The following is a 23,242-nucleotide window of genomic DNA, read 5'->3' as shown; positions in this document are numbered from 1 at the left end:
CACACAATAGAAATCAATATTAAAGAGTTCCACGAGCTAATGTTGAATTTAATTAGAAACAATAGTGTCCATACAATGACCGCAATTTATTTAAATGAATCAAAATTCATATACCGATCTATTTTTGGGAAAATAATTGTTTGTTTATGGCAACCGTAAACACTGTGTGAAGGTGATTTTTGTATTTAAACTTAGTAGACCTATTGTGAGATACTTACTTATCTATGACCGTATTCATCAGAATAACACGGATTTTCGGCAGAAGGGCAGACAGCTACCCCGAACAATTTTATCCGAATTTTTGAATGTTTTCATCTCTCTCCAACATAGTGAATTGCATGCATGATCCACAGTTTATACCTATGTATATCAGAATCCCAACTTAATATTATAAATGCGAAAGTAACTCTGTCTGTCTGTCTGTCTGTCTGTTACGCTTTCCCGCTTAAACCTCGCAACCGATTTTGATGAAATTTGGCATAGAGATAGTTTGAGTCCCGGGAAAGAACATAGGATAGTTTTTATCCCGGTTTTTGAAACAGGGACGCGCGCGTAAAAGTTTTTCTGTGACAGACAAAATTCCACGCGGGCGAAGCCGCGGGCGGAAAGCTAGTAACAGATAAATTTAATTTACTATGGTATGGTACCCAATCGTGCACCAAAATCGGTTCGCAACACACAAACGATAAGTAAATTATAAAAAATAAAGTGGTCCCTAGTCAAAAAAAGGTTGACAACCACTAGTAGTGGTTAATGTATTAAATAGTAAGTAGTGGTCCACTACTTACTATCACTTACTATTTAATACATTACCAATCTACGAAAAGGTCAGTAAACCGATACTGCATCGATTACTTAATTGTCTACGTTTTACCAGGAAAAATTGAACACAAAATTAGACTTAATCTTTGCTGTGGACTTTCGTTTACCTGGTCGAAGCTACATCCACTTTCCAATTCTAGCAGTGAAATAGCCGGTGGTGGAGGGTGACCTGGTGGATGCGACTGCTAGTGACTATGACGAGGATGTGCCTCCCTTTCATTTCCGCCACCTCAAGGAACCTCACAGACGGGTCGGCATTCTCGTACGAACCTAGACTCTGCACGCTCAAAGTTACCTCAGGCTCCAAACGACTCATCTGAGTGAAGAAAAACTCCGGATTGTAAATATCAACCTGAAAGCACAAGCAAAAACTATCAACAGTTGTAAATGGATTGACCTATTTAAATCCTGGTTCAAGATTAAACTACTGCATTGACACTGCACTAGCCAGCAATCGGTGTCGTAAATTGACCTTAATAGCAAAATGGGCTACAAAACGACCAATAGAGCAGGGAGGGAGCAATTCAAAGGATGATGGGCACAAATGTATGGAAAGTGGTACCCGCTCCAATAGCCATAACCAATATATATTTTAAAAGGCCTTTAGATGTAGGAAAATGTCTGCTATGGGGCCAGTTCTAATTCACGTTTTGAAAGCAGTAATTCCACTAAGTATTATAATGAAAGTATAACACAATCATCCATGTATACGAGTATGTATTATGACTACAATCCCAACTAATCCCAACTAATATTATAAATGCGAAAGTAACTCTGTCTGTCTGTTACGCTTTCCCGCTTAAACCTCGCAACCGATTTCGATGAAATTTGGCAGGGACATAGTTTGAGTCCCGGGAATGGACATAGGATAGTTTTTATCCCGGTTTTTGAAACAGGGACGCGCGCGATAAAGTTTTTCTGTGACAGACAAAATTACACGCGGGCGAAGCCGCGGGCAGAAAGCTATCTATTAATATAACTAAAAGAAGCATTGAAAAGGAAAGGATTATACCTACGATGAACTACCCGAGCTATTAGCCCTTTATTCGCTTTCATCATCATCATCATGATCATTTTAGCCATAGGACGTCCAGTTGAACATAGGCCTCCCCCAATGATTTCCACAATGGCCGGTTGGTGGCGGCCTGCATCCAGCGCCATCCCGCTACCTTTATGAGGTCGTCGGTCCATCTTGTGGGTGGACTTATTGGGTCTTGTGGGTTTATTCGCTTTAGCAACCCATAATAAAACCATTAAGAAGTAATAAAACTTTAACCCCTTTATTAATAAAAGTTACACCCTAGTTGAACTCTGGCTTAAATTGTCATTTGGTGTGGAAATGTCATTTTAATCCAAGGTTCTTCCTAGGTGTAACTTTTTATTAATAAGGGGGTTGTACTTCTTTAAATAAAAATATTTATTTCACAATTATCCCCATCAATAATTATAGAGTTAAGGAAGGATGCTGGAGCAGTAAACCCTTCCAGCCTCGCATAACCTAAGTACCATACGATGGACACTATTGATACTTCTTCTTCTTCTTCCTCGGTCCCTCACTGATGAGGATCGCGACCACAGATAGTGTTCATAAGCTGTGTGGACCGCACGATGCAAACTCCCGCCCACCGTCTTCCTCACCGTGTCCGACCATCTCGTCGGTGCCCTGCCCCGAGCGCGTCCCCCTTCATACTGTATGATACTTAGGTTACACAAAAAGTATCTTTATCTTCGAACGCAACCAGATCTGAGGCTGGTGGCCATAGTAAATGTTGTTCGTCTTGGTAAGACCTTTCAAATGACACTACAAACATAACTATTGGAGCCGGGTACCATTCTGCAAAAAAGTATGTATATCTTCGTAGACAACCAGATCTGAGCTTGGTGGTCATAGTAAAAGTTGTTCATCTTGGTAAGACCTTTCAAACGATACTAGACACATATCTATTGGAGCCGGGTACCATTTTGCCCATTGTCCTTTGTACCTATAGGTCAGCTATTCGCTGGGTGCGAAGTACTAGGTGGGGGTAACATGATCGATCGCAGCGCTCATGGTGGTCAAAAGTAGAAATAATGTAAGCTCTGTCATCAGATGTATCTGTCAATGGCAAAGCGATTCTACATAATACATTTTAATATCATTAATTAATCGCATGAAAAGGGTCCTACTGGGAACTTAAATAAAAGAGTGGACTGTTTTTCGATAGGGCTGGTTTAATAGCCGTTTACAATTTGGAAATAACTAGACTATACAACGTGGTAGTACAAAAATGAGTCACAGTACATTGAGTTATAATGTACTACGTACTAGAGAAGACATGTCAACTAGACTGTTTCTGGCACGCAAACAGGTCCATGGACCGAAATTCAATTAGTATGTGCTCAGCGGTTGCTGTGACAACACGCTTGAGTGCAGTTTTGTTTTTTGAAATATGCCATCCTATAGACGAAAATACTGTTCAAATAACTCCAGATACATATTAAGTAAAAATCAAGGAATGACTTTTTACCATTAAGTTGTACATTTATGCACTTTAAAACACTAATTTAATTTTAATTTGTTAATTACTTACAAGGCGTCACCGCGGCAGCAGCCATTTTACGAAAATTTCAAAGAATAAAAATCGCAGACTTGACACTGACGCATAAATTAGTATACGAAAGGAAGGTTAAATACAGCAATAAAAAGATTTTTTTAAAGATTATAAGCACTTTGTATTGCACAAACTACTAATAGTCCCGTCCAGCCCCTTGTGTTAAGCTAAATAAGCTTGGGTTACGGGTGGGCTCACACAATAGTCGTGCGGCATCATGGATCAAACTTGTTTGAATCTCACTGCTGTTGTTCGTATGCGACTGGTTAGTTAGTAAATCACCCTAATTATTGACACCTAGCTCACGAGATAGGCTAAAATTATAATAATTGTACAGTGTGTCTGGTCACCAGTGTCCGACCCGTTAGGGCGCAATAATATGATCAATTTAATCGACAAATCCAGTATTAAAAAATTACAGCTATTTTAATTTTTTTAGTTTCTGAGTCCGGATGGATTCATTTATTTACCAAATCTACCGATGTACAGGACCTATGAGTATAAAAGTGATTCGTTCGACAGCTGAAAAAGTAAGCAATACGTTGTCATCAAAAGCTTCCATTTGAATTTCTTAGAAACACTTGAACGTAAAAAAAATGATGCTTCTTTTTAGATTTTTCCATGTTACAAAAAACTAGAAAGTTTTACATTTTTAGATGCACTAAGTCATTACCTGAAAACTGATATAACTTGGCTTTAAATCAACTAGTCTAGGTGCTAGCTACACAGGAGATGCAGCGGTGAAAAGGAGAGGTGGGAATAGTCCCGTAACTTCTACTTCACAGCTATTATACGTGTATTCAACCACTGAGATAGCCAACAATAGAGACAATAAAATAACTGAAAGTTTCTGACTTTCAGTTATTTTATTGGTTCTGGAATGAAGGCGTGGGTCATCCCTAGCTTTGTTCCTACCGTGACGAGTGGGAATTTTTGTAAAATCTCAAGATGGACTGACTGAAGATAGCAGGAAGACGCTGGGTGCAGGCCACTATTAACTGGGCGATGTGGAAATCATTAGAGGAGGCCTTTGTTCAGCAGTGGACGTCGAGTAGCTAAAATGATGATGACGATGTTTCCTTACAGTATCCAATTCCATAGGCAGAAACTAAACGTAAACGAAGTGTCGCCTCTGTAATGGTATCATTATCTATAACTCATAATATTTCGTGCGCTGTTGGATGACAGTTTTAAACTAGAGATGGGTAATTTTTTTATCGAATTAGAAAATACCAGTTAACGATTCTCAAGGCGATTATCGATTACATTAGATTTTAATCGGGAAGAAAAATAATTAATGGCTTAAGCATCAGTATGAAGCCCATACGCACTTGTAGCACAAGTAACACGATTAGCCACAGTCCCCTCAGTTGTGAATTCGGAATCGCCAGTTGTAATTTTAAAATCGCATCACAGAGTGAAGTAACTAACACCAAAAAACGGCAGAGCGAAGTGATTTCGAATGTTTCAACTGCTACGTTTTGTCACTTGTCTAGGAGGGCTAATTTTAGTCTAAGGGAGGGGAGCTTAGATTACATTACAGGAAACGCACAATACAGTGTGAGTCACGTTAAAGTGTACATATGAAAATAGATGAAACTAGACCTATTTTTATCGACAAAAAAGAGGTCAAAAATTTTTTGAGATTTCTTTTAAATTTTTTATAGAATTTTTTTTCTTCCAATTACTTATTGTAAAGAAAACGTAATAACTTTTAAACTAAGTGGAACATCCTGATAAAATAAAAACAGTAATAATGCTAAATAGCAGGTGATACTAAAAAAATACATAAAATATACAAAAAATGCCAACAAATAATAAAAAATGATACTTTTTGAAAAAAAACTGCTTTTAAATTCGTGTTTTTTTGGTTATTTGATAAAATTCTCCAAAAAATGCCCCTATAACCGGTGGTTTTTATTACTTTGTATTATTCTCTATCGTATTATCTTTGTAAAATAAAAAATCGCATGTCTCTATCCCTATCACAACATTTGCTATGATCGTTTGAACAAAGGCCTGCCACAACATTATTCTCCGCTACAGGTAGAGACAATTTTAATTTTAACTAAAATGCTTATTTTACTTCGAAATCTTTTGTTTTTATTTGAAATCTAACTTGTCTTTATCAAAATTACAAATCTAGAGCCATTTTCAGTTTCGTTGTTAACGAAGCGTTGAATGGCGCGCCCGGAGAGGCTTAGTTCAAACGATCATTGCAAACGTTGTGATAGGGATAGAGACATGCTATTTTTGGTTTTACGAAGGTAATACAATAGATAATAACACAAAGTAATAAAAACCACCGGTTATAGGGGCATTTTTTGGAGAAATTTATCAAATAACCAAAAAAAACGCGAATTTAAAAGCAGATTTTTTTCAAAAAGTATCATTTTTTATTATTTGTTGGCTTTTTTTGTGTATTTTATGTATTTTTTTAGTATTGCCTGTTATTTAACATTATTGCTGTTTTTATTTTATCAGGATATACCGCTTAGTTTAAAAGTTATTACGTTTTCTTTACAATAAGTAATTGGAAGAAAAAAAATTCTATAAAAAATTAAAAAAAAATCTCAAAAATTTTTTGACCTCTTTTTTGTCGATAAAAATAGGTCTAGTTTCATCTATTTTCATATGTACACTTTAACGTGACTCACACTGTATAATAAAATAAAATAATGTAAGTAGCTGAACCTTTTTGCTATTGAGCACCATGAAAATTTAACACTATTTAGCCGATTTGTTTATTTTCACAATCGATTCACAATGTCTATGATGAGGCGACCGCAGGAACGTCACTATTCGTGCAATCCTATCAATGAAGTACGACATTTTCTGGTGCAGATTTTATCGCCATAAATTATGAAACTTGATAGTCATGGATTTGACTGACAGCTGTCCGTCAAATTCCCGCCCCGCACCCCGCACTGTACATATTTTGTTCGCGATGTCTGTTCTATACGTAGTAATATTACTTCAATGTCACAGTAGTTGTGCACAGATGTTTGCCTTATGATAAGAGCGTGAATTATTGAACTCTGCCCTTGTTTTGTTCTTAATTCTTCTACATCTCGGACTTGTCCAGCCAATACCAACAACTTTCCTATAAATACGGTTTGTAGTTGGAATTTGATATTGTAAAACTCACAAAACCTCTGATAAAACAATACTCATTTCGATCTGAAAACGATATTTAATTTATTACTAGCGATACAGGAACATTTAAATATATTTACTATTATACTATAATGAAACCGTTAAACTCAGAATACGGAACAAACCAGAAACCGTCAACGGGCGTAAATGTGTATTCATAAAACATACGGGTCGAATTGAGAACCTCCTCCTTTTTTGAAGTCGGTTGATAAATTACTCCGAATCGCACTAATTTGACTTTAGAGCAATTAGTCAATGGCCGGCGCGCGCATTGTTTACATATCCGTCAGATTGACACTTTATAATTAAATTATGCCGTCTTGTGCCGTTCCAACATGTAAGAATGCTACTGGAATTACGAAGAAAGTGCATGGGATCATGTTTTATCCGTAAGTAGCACATTTCCAATTCATTTTAATTAAATAATAATTTTCAAAAAAAATCACGGTTGTATTTTGTAAGTGTTGCCACAGGTCAACGGAATATTTTACCCTACTTTTTTATATTGAATTACATTTGTCTATAAAAAAATTCACGCGTTAATTTTGTTAGCGTTACCACAGAATAATGGAATATTTTCCCCATCCTTTTTGTTTTAATTAGTTTTTAGTGTAATTTCATCCATGACATGACAACCTGATTAATTAAATTATAAGTGCCACTTGTGGTCTAAACTGAATAAATATTTTTGATTTTGATTTGATTTTAATATTTGAATTAATTTATAATATTACTCCCTAAATAATGAGGAGATAATAAATTACTATCGTGAATTTCATACTTTCCCATTTATTCAAAAGTAAGGCATTGGTATCAACAGATCAGCAGCAGCAATATTTGTATATTTAATAATAATTTTAAGTAATTAATTATTGCTTACATACTTACTCTGATTTTCTTTCAGGATACACAGCCAGAGTTGCCTCGCAATCAAATTCAAGTATTGGTGATGTTTTTGATTTGGATTCTGTTTTTGACTCCAAGAAAAGTTAAACTAAAAGCACTACTGCGCCGTAAACAAATGTTTTGTTGTTGATATGTTTACATAATAAAGAACCTTAAGTTTCTTTTTTGTTTTACTTGGCATTCTAAAATTTATATTCGACTTTTGTAATTGACTTTTAAATAACATATTATACCTACATGTAGTATATTACACTATTTAATAGAAATAAATAATCATCTACACTTAGTTACTTCGGAGTAAAAATTAAATTCATAGGTAGGTAGGTACTATCTATGCCTATGGCCAGTCATGTCGTCTCGTTCTATCGCAAAGAATCACCATTTGATGAGAGCGAGAGCAAAAACGGAAATGGATAGTTAACACTGTGGCCGTGTGTACTTATTTCACTTACTTATTTTTTACTTGTTTAACATCTCTTTAAAAAATTACATAATTTTACCCCAAAAATGGGGGTGTCACACGGCGCTAGTAACACTAAAGGGGGTAGAGGGGCGCGGGAGGGGAAGTATTTTGGACACAAGTTGCCGCGTAGAAATGTTATCGAACACTCCTTCTGGTTTGTTCTGTATTCTGAGCCGTTAAAGTAGCTTTTTCTTTTTGTTTTACTGTAAAACTACAACTATAAATAAAGTAAACAAACCCTGACACAATCAAAATTAAACACACTTTTTGAACTTACCTCATTTGATTTGAATGACCAAAATTATTTCAAAACCTTTTTTCCACCCAAATCGTGGTATCACAACAATTTATTAGTTGAAAATATTTGTTATTTTTTCATTTCGATATTTTTTCACAAATATACGACCTAAATGTCAATGTGACAGCCCACAAAGTTGTGGACGCTAGTTGGCGCTGTAATCGTGCACAGAGCCAATACGTTTCTAAAGTTAGTTAAGTATGTACTGTACCACTAGTAAAAAATATAATTATAGTACAAGTTTTACAAAACAATAAAACTTGTATTATTGAGCAGAGACGATGCACAGCATCTGGTGAGAGATGCGTCTACTTCCGGTGTAGTTTTTAACCATTTTATACCTTAAATGACGTCATTTCCGCAATTATTTAATAGGAATTGATTTGACTTACTTCGGTTTGCCGCCATTTTAGTCACCTGGGGGCGAGCTTGCTCGGAGTTCTTCATAGAGAGCTCACCAGGAGGCCTTCTTGGGATGCTGTGCATCGTCTCTGCTCAATAATACAAGTTTTATTGTTTTGTAAAACTTGTACTATTATTCGGCATGTGACGATGCACAGCATCTGGTGAGAGACTTGTTTATTAGCTCCTGGTGACTACTTACCAGTGGCGCTATGTGATGAAAGTTTTCGAGTTTCTGTAACAGAACTAGATCAGAACATGATTAATTTCAGGGTATTAACATGTTTTGTTCTAAATGCCCAGTGAGAGCAGCACTAATATCACAAAGTAGGAGGAATAAACTGGAAAGCTACTGAACTGAATTCAGAAATTCTTTCCTCATTAAAATGCAGATTGAGTGTGTATTGATATAATTTGCCCGCATGGCAGTAAGATTCATGCGAGTCATCAACATAAGTTTATAATACAGGCGTACGATGTGATTGAAGAGTATCCAACATGCTTTAGATCTGTTGATTGAAAGTTATTAATTAAATAATATGTTATTTGGTGTATCGGTCGTAGATCAGTTAATAAAAGTGTCTGCCTTATAATATTGCTATTATTGTTCTGCCTACGCCAATATCTCATTAAATAATTTCATCTATGGCTAAATATCAACCCAAATTAAAGATCGACACAACGAAGTCGACAATGCCAGGAGAGGTTTTAAATCCAACAACCTTTATACTGTTTTTATTCATGTAGATTCCTAGTATTACTTGGTGTTGAAAAATAAATAAATAATGTGTTATTATATTCCGCTGTTCGCCTCTGCTCGCCTGATTCCAGTAACTTACGCAACCGTAGCAAGGGCATACCTATGTTGTTTTTTGGGATTTGCTGTCATTTTTCCCAGTTGTTTGTATGATGCCGTAACGGTGCCGAATTTACTCGTAGGTCAAGGTTTATTAACTTAATCTTGAAATTATTCAGGTGAGACTATGTTTTGTCATGTCAGCAGCTGATGTAGATGGTAGGAGAAAAATATACATAAGCTAGTCTGCGAGAAGCCTCGTAAAGGTCACATTTTAGATACCTACTGTTGGGTTTAAGGCCTTTATCAGGAAGTGAAATTGGTTAAGCTTTTATGCTTAGTAAGAAAATTAAAGTTATCTTTAATATAGTTTTAGATTAGTAATACCAGCCCCCCTAGATAAGTAGCACTTTTTGATCGAATCGAAAATTGGATACGTTATAACTTCGTATAGAAAAAAGAGGGCTAATCGACCATCCTCCGACTGGTTTGCCATTTTAAAGTGAATTTTGTTGAGACCCACAGGGCATAAAGGTAGTAGAAGAGTAGATAAACGATTTAGTCTAGCAGATAAATCTTGCTGTCGAGCTTCAAGAGGTGAGTATATAGCTACGACTGTTTTCCTTAGGCCATTAGTTTAACCACCAAGGCCAGGTTATTTTATAAGTTTTTAAAGTGGAATTTTGCCAGGTATGTTTTAGGAACGATACCTTATTACCCCCAACTCAACATACTAAAAAAATTACATGTTACCTGATCCTGACGATTCCGTATTTTGAGGGTCGGTCTCGAGCCCTGCTAAGAAAAGCCAGAAAGGTCACTTCGAGGTGCTAAGCAGGTACCTTTTGCTGTGGTGAGAAACGGGACAGCAAAGATTTAGCCTAGTTTACCACCATAGCCACCCTGGTAGAAGTCGTTGCAAAGGCTGCTGGTGAATGTCTGTGGGGTCTCTGGATATCCAATTTCCCGAACTTTTGGAATATTTACCTTTGGATCTGAACCCAGGAGATGCCACTAAGTAGGTTGTTTTCCCCGTAAATCGACCTAGATCATCGTCAGATAAAATTGATTGAATCGACCTGGGAGATAATATTTTGCGCTGTCAGAGCTATTTTTACCCGACTGAACCGGAAGGTGATGTTTTTCAAGTTGAAAAGTTAGAGAGACAGTTCCAATAGAGGCTCTGAATGTGCCCCTTCCTCCCTTAGTTTCGAGTATAGGCTATGCTTTGATTGTCCGATAGCAAAATTAGTGAACGCACATGAAATGAATGAAAGAATGAGAAACCCCTCATCGCTGATTATGATTTCTGATATTTTGTAGACATCCAGATGGTTGTTAAGAGATGCTGGGCTGGAGTCTTGTGTATTGGATCGGTTGTGTGGGGTCGAGTTGTGATGAGCCCTCACTGGAGATCAAGCTTACCATTATAGGCACTTGTTGAGTCGTATAGATTTCGTATTTACCGACAAAACCCTTAGAGATGACGACTTGTTGAACCTGAGTTCACGTAATTGACAAGGTTTAAAGTGTTCCAGAAGATAAAATGTTACACACTAACCTCCCGTTCTAGTAGTTGCTGTCTCGTCTGGTTTGTCAAAGGTGACGAGGTTTAGTAAGTAGTTTGTGATTGTATCAATGTTTTTCGGTATGCAGTAGAGAACGAGAGATTGATAATTTTAGGGTACCTTCACAAGACATGCGGAGAGGCCGGCGGTGTCTCTGTGATCGGTATCTGCATCCAGATTTAGAATTTAGCATTCAACTACTTCAGATCGGATCAATACTTACATAATTGTATCTACTGATTAGGACGTTTAATACAATAGGTTGTTTGGTCTGTCCTTCTTGCGAAGCATCATTGTGAGGGGCAGGCTCATGCTGAGCGGTGCCTTATCTGGTAATTTCAGCACCTGTTTTAACAGGATTTCGGTTTATTTGGTCAGCGTTAGACAGTCAAGAGTGTTAAAACGCTGAATAAAGCACGGCGTTGAAGGGACAAGCACCGGCTTGGAGGTGAATGGCAGACGCATCCCTGGAACCATTGTCAGGTAACAGGTTGACCTCCGCAGTCTGATGACGCCTGCCACTGCCTAAGATACGCTCAAAGGCAGCCTCCGTAGAATTTGCTGAGTGGAAAGTCACTTGACTTTGCTATTCTTATTTGGTCAGCGCTAGACAGTCAAGAGTGTTAAGACGCTGCATAAAGCACGGCGTTGCAGGTGCAGGGGCAAGCACCGGCTTGGAGGTGAATGGCAGACGCATCCCTGGAACCATTGTCAGGTAACAGGTTGACCTCCGCAGTCTGATGACGCCTACCACTGCCTAAGATACGCTCAAAGGCAGCCTCCGTAGAATTTGCTGAGTGGAAAGTCACTTGACTTTGCTATTCTTATTTGGTCAGCGCTAGACAGTCAAGAGTGTTAAGACGCTGAATAAAGCACGGCGTTGCAGGTGCAGGGGCAAGCACCGACTTGGAGGTGAATGGCAGACGCATCCCTGGAACCATTGTCAGGTAACAGGTTGACCTCCGCAGAATGATGACGCCTGCCAATGCCCAAGATAGGTACGCTCAAAGGCAGCTTCCACAGAATTTGCTGAGTGGATGGTCATTTGACTTATTGGTCGTCAAGGGGACATGAAGGGACTGATTTGGAATCCTTGGCTTTTTGTTCTAAATCAAAGGGAGTTATTTTGAGGCTTATGTATTTGCTTTAAAGATAATAAGATGTGTAGGTAAAGGTTACTTACTTATTAGTATTTGACGATTTGTAAAAACTAATTTAATCAGTCTAAGCAAATAAAGATATTATTATTATGTTTTGATTTTGCTTGAAGTGACCGGCTAGAGAACCAAGGTCGGATTATTTTTTAGATATCACCAGTACGAGCACAGGGTGATTTTGCCGAACAAAAATCCAGCACTGGGAGGGTGCTCCTCGCACAATGCTTATTAGGCATCTTCGCCAGGATACGCTCATGACATGTTCAAATTCAAAAAACGTTTATTGCATGTCACATTACAATTTGTTGTTGCAAAATAGAAGTATACATGTTCGATGCACTTAGCACATTTTGTCATACTTATTAAGCTTCTTTAATTTGCCAAAAAAAAATATTAGAATTTAATAATTCAAGCTGTAAGCTGGCTCAGTGTTGGGGGTGGCCGCCCAGTCTACTAATAGTTGTAGTTTAAAGTGCTTTGTTGATGTGGTAAAGCATTTGTAGGTGCTTTATTTTATGAGCACAATGAGCCTTTTCAAAGGGGTATTTATTAAGAAACTCGTACCAGAAAGAGTTATCGTTCGATTGTGGTGATGCTAACAACGTATTTTGATTGGTAATGTTTGCGATTGGGGCCGACGGGGCCGCCGTTAGAATTGTATAAGATGGTTGTGGGTACGTTATTCAATCTATTTATACAATGTAGAGATTCGCGAGAATGCTCATTTGATCGAAAAGAGTGTTAAAACTATCAGAATCCCACGTACCTCGTTTCATCCGTTTTGAATCTCGCCGGGGTCCGAGTTTCTCCGGTATCCGACGCTCTGGGTCCACCTGCTCGTCGTCCGGAAGACACTCGTCCCCTTTGGCGCCAACCACCATCACGTACATGTCGTTCGCGGTCACACACGCGCGGTCAAATGCACTTTTTAATTTTAAACTTAGTATAAGAACGTTGAGAAATAAATTATTTCAGTAAAAATCTGAGCAGAGTTTCTGCTTACGATGTTGCTAGTTTGGAAGTTAAAGACGCTATGAAGAACTCCGAGCAAGCTCGCCCCCAGGTGACTAAAATGGCGGCAAACCGAAGTAAGTCAAATCAATTCCTATTAAATAATTGCGGAAATGACGTCATTTAAGGTATAAAATGGTTAAAAACTACACCGGAAGTAGACGCATCTCTCACCAGATGCTGTGCATCGTCACATGCCGAATATATAATATTTACCTTTCCAGACTTATATCCAAGTATAAGCAGGTTCCAGTGCTTCAAGGTACACCTCAAACCTGGACACTCGAAAGTCCAGTAGGACCCATTGTAACCTACGCGTTGTGAGTGGCAACTGGGCACTGTCGAAATTGATAGGGGTTTTTATTTGTGACATATTTTCGAAAATACCCATTTTAAAGGCATGGACCTATAAAAAAAGTCGGACGGATTCTCATCAACAAAATACTGTGACATTAGGATACACCAGCTTGCCTGTACGTACAGGCCGGCACGCACACATTCACACCCTGATACACCACTTCGAGTGCAAACTTCACACAGTTGACACATTTAAGCAGCGAAAAAACAACACGAATACGACATGTCTTGTGTGATGAAATTGTGTAAAAACCGTTCTGTTCGAACAAACAAAAATTAAGGAATCACATTTCACAGGCAAAATAATAATCCAATCACTTATTTCCCGACATTAAAATATTGAAATTAATTGAAATCAAACGTCATTCACTCGAAAAAATAATACGTCAAAGACCAGTGTTCTCAGTTATTTACGTGGGAAAATTACCCGAAATATGGGAAATTAATAATAATTTTAGGACTTTTTACTTATTTATTACGCATACTATGGAAATAAAATAATTTATCGTAATAATTGTGTTTTAATGTGATATATTTTCATAGGCAAATTTGATCCTTCCCAAAAATGTGGAACTGCGAAATTCAAATTTTCTTACATTGATTGCAAGTCAGTGTCAGGTTGTATGTTAAAAAAAAACTATCAGAGATAATAATAATACATTGATGATGCATAAGATTATGATTATAATGTACACAAGATTCGTAATTTGTAACTGCGTGAATCATTTTTGATCAACATTATGTACCTACATACCCTGACACACTGACTTGCAAACAATGTAAGAAAATTTGAACATTGAAAATTTCGCGCCTACCTCACAACGCATTCACCTTTCATCCTTTTAAAATGGCACGGAATAATTCTGTCTACATTTCCAAGTAATATCTGCCGATCTATGTTTTTCTTAAAATAAATGGGTAAAATGTTTTGGCTAATATGGCATCCCTAAATTCACTCACACAATAGACAAACGCCAAAATTTTGCGTCACAGTTTTGTTGTAGCGCGAGTTCCGTCCGCCTTTTTTTATAGGTCCATGTTTAAAGGTTTAACAAATAAAAATACAAAAGAATAAAAAATATTAAAAATATATAAGGTGTTATTTTTTATACTGATCATACTTTACCAACGCATCTAATAAAATCATACAAATACAACCCAAGTGTTTTTAAAAAAAAATTCAGGCTAGTTTTCGAGTAAATCGACAAAGAATGTTTCGAAAAAAATAAAAAATAAATCATCCTTTGAGCGCGGTGAGTATTCGTTTACGCACTATCGTAGTAGCCGGCCGAGGGCAACGACCGCTGCCACGTGCCGCGCCGCGTGAGTCGGCCATATTGATGATATCGCTGCCAGTCGCTCCGCGCAACTCTATGCTCCGCGCCCACAGCCCGCGTCGAGCCGCCGATCGGCATGCGGGAGCGCAACAACATAAACAAAACAAACGTCCCAGTCCGTCCAATGCTGTGGTCCAATGTGCCCAAACGTATTGCAGTGTATGTGCGAGTTATTACAATGCCGCGCTTAATAAATAACAAAACGCATGTGAAATTATGTTTCGGGCACACTAACTGGCCGACGAGAAACATTGACGAGTCGAAAACCTTCACACCTTGCTTGTTTGGAGCCGCGCAGCGCTTCAGGGAGCGCAGCCGTATCCTGATTTGACGAGATCCCGTGCGCTTCGAGGACGAAGTTTTGGATTACAATTTCAATCACCGGCACAGTGCTGGCGGTACCCAGATGCGAGCGCCGCAGACGGCGGCTTTTGCGTAAAAATACGGAATGCCTTATCAAGGAGTTGTTGCCAGAGGGCCACGACCGCGACCGAGTTCTATCGATGGATATTGCGGAAGTCATACCTACAGTGTGATTTGGACAGATGAGTGCTTGCGAAAGGGACTTTTTCCGTAAAAAAGTTACTGCGCGAATTGTGAATACAACATCCGACGTGGTGTCTAGTGAACAGCAAGCAAGTGTGCAGCCCGGAAGCATTACCTCAATTCGATCGTGGCTAGATTAGACAGTGCAAGACAGTGTTTACGTGAACATTCAACAAAGGCTTGACGTTCAAAATGTATTGTGATTAGTGTAATAATAACCTAGGAACTTTAAATAACAACATTCAAAATAGGTAAATGTGTGAATAAGTAAAATCAATGAATCTAAAGTGTGATGGCAAATCATAATTTAGGAATTAAAACCAGGAAAATTGATCAGTGAGTTTTATTTACAACACCTATTCATATTCAATATTAGGGTGCATTTCCACTGAAGCGAAGCGAAGTAGTAATAGGTACACAGATATGGATTAGAGTAGATACAGCAAGTTGCTCGTCAAAGCGTGCCATTCCGATATGTCCAAATGGACATACATGGTCGAGTGATGTTCATGTAATCCGATTACAACAATCGGTTACGATGATTTTACGAGGACAGTAGTACGAACACGGTAGAAAGAAGAAATTATTTACGGATTGAGAATTGTAATTAACAGCACAAGTAACAAATAAATCAAGAAGTTAGGTCTGTGATCGCAGTATACGTCTATGTATACGACGGCACTGGAATTTGTCGTAAGAAAAAGTATTTGAAAAACTACGCATTTTTACATTTATCTATACTTATAATAAATCTGTAGAGAGGTCAATTCTGTACATGAAATATATTTTCAAAATAACTATCAGGGGGTGATTAGTGATCGATACTGATGCCAAAAATGCAATCAGTAAAATTTTTGTCTGTCTATCTGTCTGTCTGTCTGTCTGTCTGTCTGTCTGTATGTTCCTTATAGAAACAAAAACTACTCGACGGATTTTAACGAAACTTGGTACAATTATTCTTCATACTCCTGGGCAGGTTATAGGATACTTAGGAATTCCCACGGGAATGGGAATTAGCGGGAAAATCGTTTTGTATGAAAAATCTGAACCGCTTAAGTTAGACGCTTGAAATTCGGCATGCAGGTACCTTAGTAAACTTAAAGCTTAGTTGCAACAGGATATTGCAAAATTCCCACGGGAACGGGAGTTAGCGGGAAAAAACATTTGTATGAAAAATCTAAACCGCTTAAGTTAGACGCTTGAAATTTGGCATGCAGGTACCTTAGTAAACTTGAAGCTTAGTTACAACAGGATATTGCAAAATTCCCACGGGAACGGGAGTTAGCGGAAAAAAACATTTGTATGAAAAAATCTAAACCGTGTAAGATAGATGAAGGGGGTATAACGGGATCCACGCGTACGAAGTCGCGGGCGGCCGCTAGTTAATAATAAAAAGCTTGAGTTAATAGTAATAGTAGTCTTTATATTTTTATGAAACTAGGTCAGGTACTTACTAGGATATTTAAAAGTATGGAAATAAGTATGAATTACTAGTAGTACTATTCAACATAATGAAATAACGATCATTACTTTCATAAACATTTTTATGCAAATTAATAAGAAAATTAATAATGTAGAATAACGTTTTACGTTTACCGCGACAAAATTATTTTAATCCACAGTCAGACTAGCTATAAATTTAACAAAATATCAGTTTTATCGGAATTAATTAATTTTCGAATCGAGTCACACGATATCTTTCGATGACTTTGCGAATGCAGTACGATGATACGATTACTTTTACGTTGCGGCAATCACTAAAATTCGCTAAAATGACACTAATGACGTTTAAAAAGTGGCACGCTCGGCTTCATACAATTTTTGACACATGCTGCATCTATCCATATCTGTGAATAGGTATGTACCTATCATTTTTTTATTACGTCTCTAAATAAATTGCGTAGGCATTACGAAACCGTAGATATTGAATTCCAATTTCTATCCTTTTTTAAATATCTAGTTTAACGCGGATGATGCGCCTCGGTTAGTTGGAAAAGTCCCCCGCTATTACACTAATGAAAATACACTTATTTACCTACTTAAGTGGCTAGATTTTGTTTCTCCCAGCGCGTAGTACCTATTAACATGACGTAACTTCGTACATACTCACGAGTGATAATTTTTGGTAACGTAGGTTTAGTGTAATCTAACCTTTATGTGTGTGAACGTTGAATGAACGCGCGCGGCCATTGTTCGTACTCGTATGAATGAAATGAGTAAAGAAAGAGAGAGAGGCAGTGAGTGAAGACAGGATGGTTGTAAAAATAATATCTTTTTTTTGTTAGGAAAAGTAAAAACAAAAACTAGCCTGAATTTTTTTTTAAAACACTTGGGTTGTATTTGTATGATTTTATTAGATGCGTTGGTAAAGTATGATCAGTATAAAAAATAACACCTTATAATATGTATATTAATATAAGTACGTTTTCTAACTAGGTTTTTTAGAACCTTCAAACAGTAACTGTCACACACCCCTAACCCCTTGTATATCAAACAAACCCCTAAAAGGGCCTGATGCAGAATGTGCACTTCACAAAATGTGCACTTTTCTAAACAAACGTAAATTTTATGTGAAGTTTGTTTCCATAAAATTCTGGAAAAGTACGCATTTTGCGAAGTGCGAACATTTTACATCAGACCCCTCTAAAATAGTGAAATATATTACCTGTAACTATAGCACCATATCTCTCGTATAATATTGATTTCGACGCATAAAATGGCAAGTCAAAGATAACGCTGGTATTCGTTTTAGAGATAGGCTTTAGCTTGTTATTTCCGATGTCTGCCATCAACATGCCCCCCCAATTCAGCAGCGCCACTATGTCGTCTTGGTGTACTATGACGTCAGTTATTGAGCCATAACCGAAGTAACGGCCAACCATGAGCGGCATCCAACTATTGTTATGCCACTTCGCCACAAATATAGTAAATTCCCAATATGACCATGTGGTATAATAGCAGCAATTGTCATATATCCTAAAAAGACATTAATTTTCTGTGTCGAAGTAAAGTTTAAAGTACAGAGGTTGTACCAGAAAGTATACTGGAGAACCCAGTGTACACGAAACAAACACCGTTTATCACGTTGATACTGGCTTTTTGCTTAATATGTACCATACGCGAATCATGCACCATACGCGAATCAAAATCTCATATAATATTGCTACAATTTGCATGTACCACCCCTATTTTTTACGACTGGAAAATGAGCCCTTCAGTCTACTACCACCTTCTAACTACTACAATTCGGGACATATGTTACGTTATTCCTTGATAACATATTTATTATGGTACTGATACCAGTTGGCGCCATTATCCAGTGACAGAAACATACGCGTCTGTGGCGCCAATTAGTATCGTTAAAAAAACTGGGATTAAAGTAAAGAGGAAGGTGAAAATATTGCCGCTCACAACGCCTAGGTAACAGTGGGTCCTATTGGACCTCGGAATGAGGGCTATTGTTTTTATACTTGACAGTTGGCACCACTGGCGAGTGACAGGACCTTACTCTCTAGTGGCGCCAACCCGGTGAGTGCAAATGCGATAGACTAGTCCTACCGTTGCAGCGCTCATCAGTTGGCGTCACTGTCTTAGCCACTAGCAATGCCAGGAGCTTACTATACAGTGGCGCCAATTGGTGAGAGCTAAAACGATAGCCCTCATTAGTGAAACATTTTGAAAAGGGCTTCCTTTTTGAGATGACCTGTTACACACATACATATACTTAACCTGTAATCAACCAACTTTATGGCCTAGAACAGTCAACTCCAGTTTAAAATTGCAATTTATATTACTTTTGTATTTCATGCACTAGTTGTCTACAAGTGTTAATAATAAAGGAACCCTTAACGAAGCCTAAAACTAAGCATTATTCTATTACTAAGTTACTATTCTAAGCAATTATAAAAAAGTGTGTGTTTAAAAAGGCGAAGAGCGTGATAATTGTACCTAATGTTAATTTACTTTGCAACAAAATAAATTCGCATACGTGCATGTGCGACATACGTGCAATACAATAAAATGGTTTTTTTTTTTTACATTTAATATGACGTTAGTTACGTGACGCAAAGATTTTTCACATGTTAATAATAATAATACATAGTATTTGGCTTCATTAAAGATTTATCTTATTACCGATACCCATCAAACCCATTTCAAATCTGCTAATGATCAGTCAAAATGTATGTTGTGTGAGAAATTGTATGCTACCTGAAAAACTTTATCTTGGCATTGAATCTTAGTCTGTCATCCAATGCATAATTGGAATCACTATGTTTCCCATACAAGGTCATCTCTTCAGAAACATAATATTGCATGTCAAATGTATTTTGTTCAATTTTGACAAACATATAATCATTTTCATCAAAGTCTAAACCTGAAATAAATTTATAAATTGATAATAACTGCATCAAGTGATTTTATTCTACCTTAAGGGAATATGTATGTGAAGCTACTCCAATATACAAGAAACAAAAACAATAAAAACTTAATAAAACTTCAATTAACTAAGGTATCATGTAATGTGCATGTTAAAAAATGAAGTTGAATAAATATTTAATTTTGTGTTTTTAATATTGCTTGCAGTTGTGTGGGTATGTGTAAAGTTCTTTAATAATTTTAATGATCTGTTCACTACAATAACTAACAACTTTTAAAATAATAATCTCTCATTTAGCATACATTTATGTTTAATTTTGGTTTTTATTTATTATAATATATGCTATGGCAAAATTACTCTCTTATTATATTAAGAGAGTAATTTTGCCAAAGCAATTTATCCTGAAACTCTGCTACTAGGCAAGCCTATTCAATAATTTATAAAGGCTTTATAAAGGTTTTACACTTACATTTGACTTCCAATGTTTTTAACAGCTTATGAGTGGGCAGATGGTAATATCTCACATTCTTGTTTGTAATCACAATCAAGTTATCTGAAAATTGCAATATAGACACTAGTTGCAGCTTGTCACAAATTGCTAGTTGACCAGTTAAGGATTCAGCTTAGGTGTTGTACCTAACTGTATGGAGGAATTTAATACACACTGTGTATACAAAAAAAAATCCTTATTAGATCATATTATTATAACTTTATCTAATTAAAATTTTATCTAATTAAAATTAAAGTGTACTAAATTCATCAAATTATTGAGAAAAGTTACTTACTTCTGTATACATTTATATTCAGCACTTCAGTTATATCATAGGTATAAATATCTTGTACTTGAGTAAATTTTATGTTTTTCCAAAGACACATATTGAATAAAACATCTGATATTGTTGGTAGTTTACATCTTTTTCTAAAAGATGCTCCGCCATCAGAAACTGCTATCTTAAGGAAAGTGTGGAGACCAATACGATGCTGTAAATTGGAAAAACTAGTTAAAGTATGTATAAATAAATCATCTCATTTGTAAAAGAAATAGACAGCCACTTACCTTGATAAGAGAAGATGCAATATCAAACCATTTTTTGTTAACACACATGCAATTGATCAGGGTTTTTGCATTAGTCGCATTATTATGGGGATTAAAATAATCAAATATCATCAGAAGAAGTTCAGGTGGGCAGGCATCCCAGCTACTTTCATCAAAATCATCCACCGCCGCAGCTCCAGCCTCCACATGATCTTGCTGCATGATTACTTAAATTTTAAAGCTATTTTAAACCATTTGATACTTAAAAACCCAACCGACGGCTACTATCACTGCTACACCAAGAGGATGTAATGGTTTTATTGAAGTGGGTTTGCTCAGAATGGGGGTACTTTATAATTTTCTTCTGCCGGTGGTCCAATAAATTTATGTTGTTCTAAAATAATATTTCCAAAGCAGAATTCCTCAAAATTCAAACAAATCACAATTTTGTAACACAAACTTTTACTCTGATAAATTTTGACAGTTTGATTGCAGTGTTGCCAACGAAGTATCAAGCTCCCCACCAGAATTTCCTTTTGTACCCTTTGCACCACCGGCCTGCACCACTGGTGGTGCAAAGGGTATTTTTTAATCCCTTTTACACCACCAATAGTGCCGCGCTACAATTAACTGTAAAACGATTATCTATAATCTATATATATCTAATATTAATATTATAAAGAGGAAAGATTTGATCGTTTGTTTGTTCTGAATAGGCACCGAAACTACTGGACAGATTTGACAACATAAATATTTCACTATTAAAATCCAAATATTTTTCTGAGTATGTAACATAGGCTGTTAAATATTTTAAAAAGAGTTACTAAAAATTACAATCGGCTCCCGGGCATGCCCTAGTCCAAGCGTTTCTGGCCTCTGCGAGGTGAGCCAACTCCACTACCCCTAAAGAAGGGGACAGTAATTTATTAAAGAGTTCGGCTGTACCATACGCAGAAGACAGAAAAGCTGGAAGGGCAATATGCGATATCTGACGTGTGCCTAGTCCTCCGAAACGCACAGGGAGAGAGGCCTGTTTCCAGGTGTTATCGGTAAATGCACTATTTAGAATTTTGGAGAGTGTCTCCCTGAGCGAACTATCAATGGTTGACAGTAGTCCTGGAAAAAGCCAAAAATGGGTACTACGTAAAAAATATATAAATTTTGGGGCGTATGCGCAAAAACGGATTAAATACAAAGCCATGTGAGGGTTTATCTTTAGCATATTTTCGGAGGACTGCTGAAATTTGGAAATTTGTTCATTAATAAAAATCGGAATAGCCTCGTCAAAAATAGGGGAACCTAGAAGACGGAGTGACGTATTATTGAGAATTTTGATATTGGGAGCTAAAGCCGAAAATTTTGTAATAATGTCTTGTAACTGAACATGTGAAAATTTTGATTCTGGGATAAATAGCTCGCATTTTGAATAATTGAGATCAAGTCCGATACTTTTGAATTTATCAATGATGGAGTGGAAGTCTGAGAGAACGGATGAAATATCGCCAGCGATAGTTCCGTCATCTAGGTACCACACATTAAATTTTGAATTTAGTGAATCAATAATGGGTTGTATTGCCAAACTAAAAATAGCGGGCCCGAGAGGATCACCTTGCTGACAGCCGACAGATGAATATAATAGGTTGTTTTTGAAAATTAATTTTGTGGGTTTGCTATAGCATTGCCAAAGATAATTGTAAATATAAGGAACTTTTTGATGAATAGCTGAAAGCAAGGCACCTCTATCTACCGAGTTGAAGGCGTTCTTGACATCCACCTTCAGCACCACCTACTTATTTTTCAAGACATGTTCCTATGTTAAAAACCCGATGTATAACAACATTCTTCATACACATACCTAAAATGTATAGGTAGGCATTCGTACTTCATGTTCATTAATATTAGTCATAAATAAAAATTAAACAGTATCAAGATCGTTTTATCCAATTTCCCCAGTATTGCACTCAACAAAGTTTATTTTCCCCATTTGCCATGAGATTCTGGTACACCTATACCAGAGGGCCACGACCGCGACCGAGTTCTACTATCGATGGATATTGCGGAAGTCTACCTAGGTACATACCTACAGCACAGAATACATAATAGTAGCAACAGAAATTGCACTCCCTTGATCTGGATCAGATGCGGACATTTTAACGGTAATAATAATAATGCAAAATTTCCAACGAACCTGGTGCATTCGAAATCGCACCTTACTACTACGCTCACAAGAGCGCAATTTTTTTGTGATCAGAATTGATCTAGCTCGCAGCTCAAGCGTCAGGGTTGTTTAAGCAAAGTAAAATAAATATCAAAACTTAATTTTAAGAAGCAATTATTGTATTTACGATTAGTAAACGTTAATCTAGTGGTGTTTGTATTTCGTACCTACCATCTCCAAAGTACCTATTAATAAACTTC

At 37.0% G+C, this 23,242-nt stretch overlaps 1 protein-coding gene and 1 long non-coding RNA gene across 3 annotated transcripts; one reads left to right on the top strand and one right to left on the bottom strand.

Moving 5' to 3' along the window:
• Positions 1-150: 150 nt before the first annotated feature.
• On the bottom strand, positions 151-21,305 carry LOC135088521 (uncharacterized). 2 transcript variants are annotated; one of them, XM_063983359.1, is made up of 8 exons: positions 20,846-21,305; positions 20,574-20,769; positions 20,258-20,341; positions 19,620-19,785; positions 18,076-18,386; positions 13,387-13,508; positions 930-1,174; positions 151-360 (listed from the first exon to the last, which is right to left on the bottom strand). In XM_063983359.1, the coding sequence occupies exons 1-7, from the start codon at positions 21,044-21,046 to the stop codon at positions 959-961; spliced, it is 1,296 nt and encodes a 431-aa protein (XP_063839429.1). In that variant the 5' UTR covers positions 21,047-21,305; the 3' UTR covers positions 151-360; positions 930-958. The 2 variants fall into 2 exon arrangements, with proteins under 2 accessions (XP_063839429.1, XP_063839428.1); XM_063983358.1 differs by lacking the exon at positions 151-360 and having other exon boundaries at positions 623-1,174.
• LOC135088537 (uncharacterized) lies at positions 6,784-7,636 on the top strand. Its single transcript, XR_010261053.1, has 2 exons — positions 6,784-6,958; positions 7,474-7,636. It is a non-coding gene; the product is annotated as an uncharacterized LOC135088537 (long non-coding RNA).
• Positions 21,306-23,242: the final 1,937 nt, after the last annotated feature.

Source organism: Ostrinia nubilalis, chromosome 4 (genome assembly GCF_963855985.1).
Source record: "Ostrinia nubilalis chromosome 4, ilOstNubi1.1, whole genome shotgun sequence".
NCBI classification, from domain to species: domain Eukaryota; kingdom Metazoa; phylum Arthropoda; class Insecta; order Lepidoptera; family Crambidae; genus Ostrinia; species Ostrinia nubilalis.
Note: the sequence above shows the minus strand (reverse complement) of the source record. Positions and strands in the feature narration are given on the sequence as shown.

Coding starts and splice junctions, on each gene's coding strand:
- LOC135088521 (XM_063983359.1), bottom strand. CDS start 21,046: ATGCAGCAAGATCATGTGGAGGCTGGAGCTGCGGCGGTGGATGATTTT. Junction 19,786..20,257: donor AAAAACATTGGAAGTCAAAT/GTAAGTGTAAAA, acceptor AATTTATTTCAG/GTTTAGACTTTGATGAAAAT. Junction 18,387..19,619: donor GCCAAGATAAAGTTTTTCAG/GTAGCATACAAT, acceptor ATGTCTTTTTAG/GATATATGACAATTGCTGCT.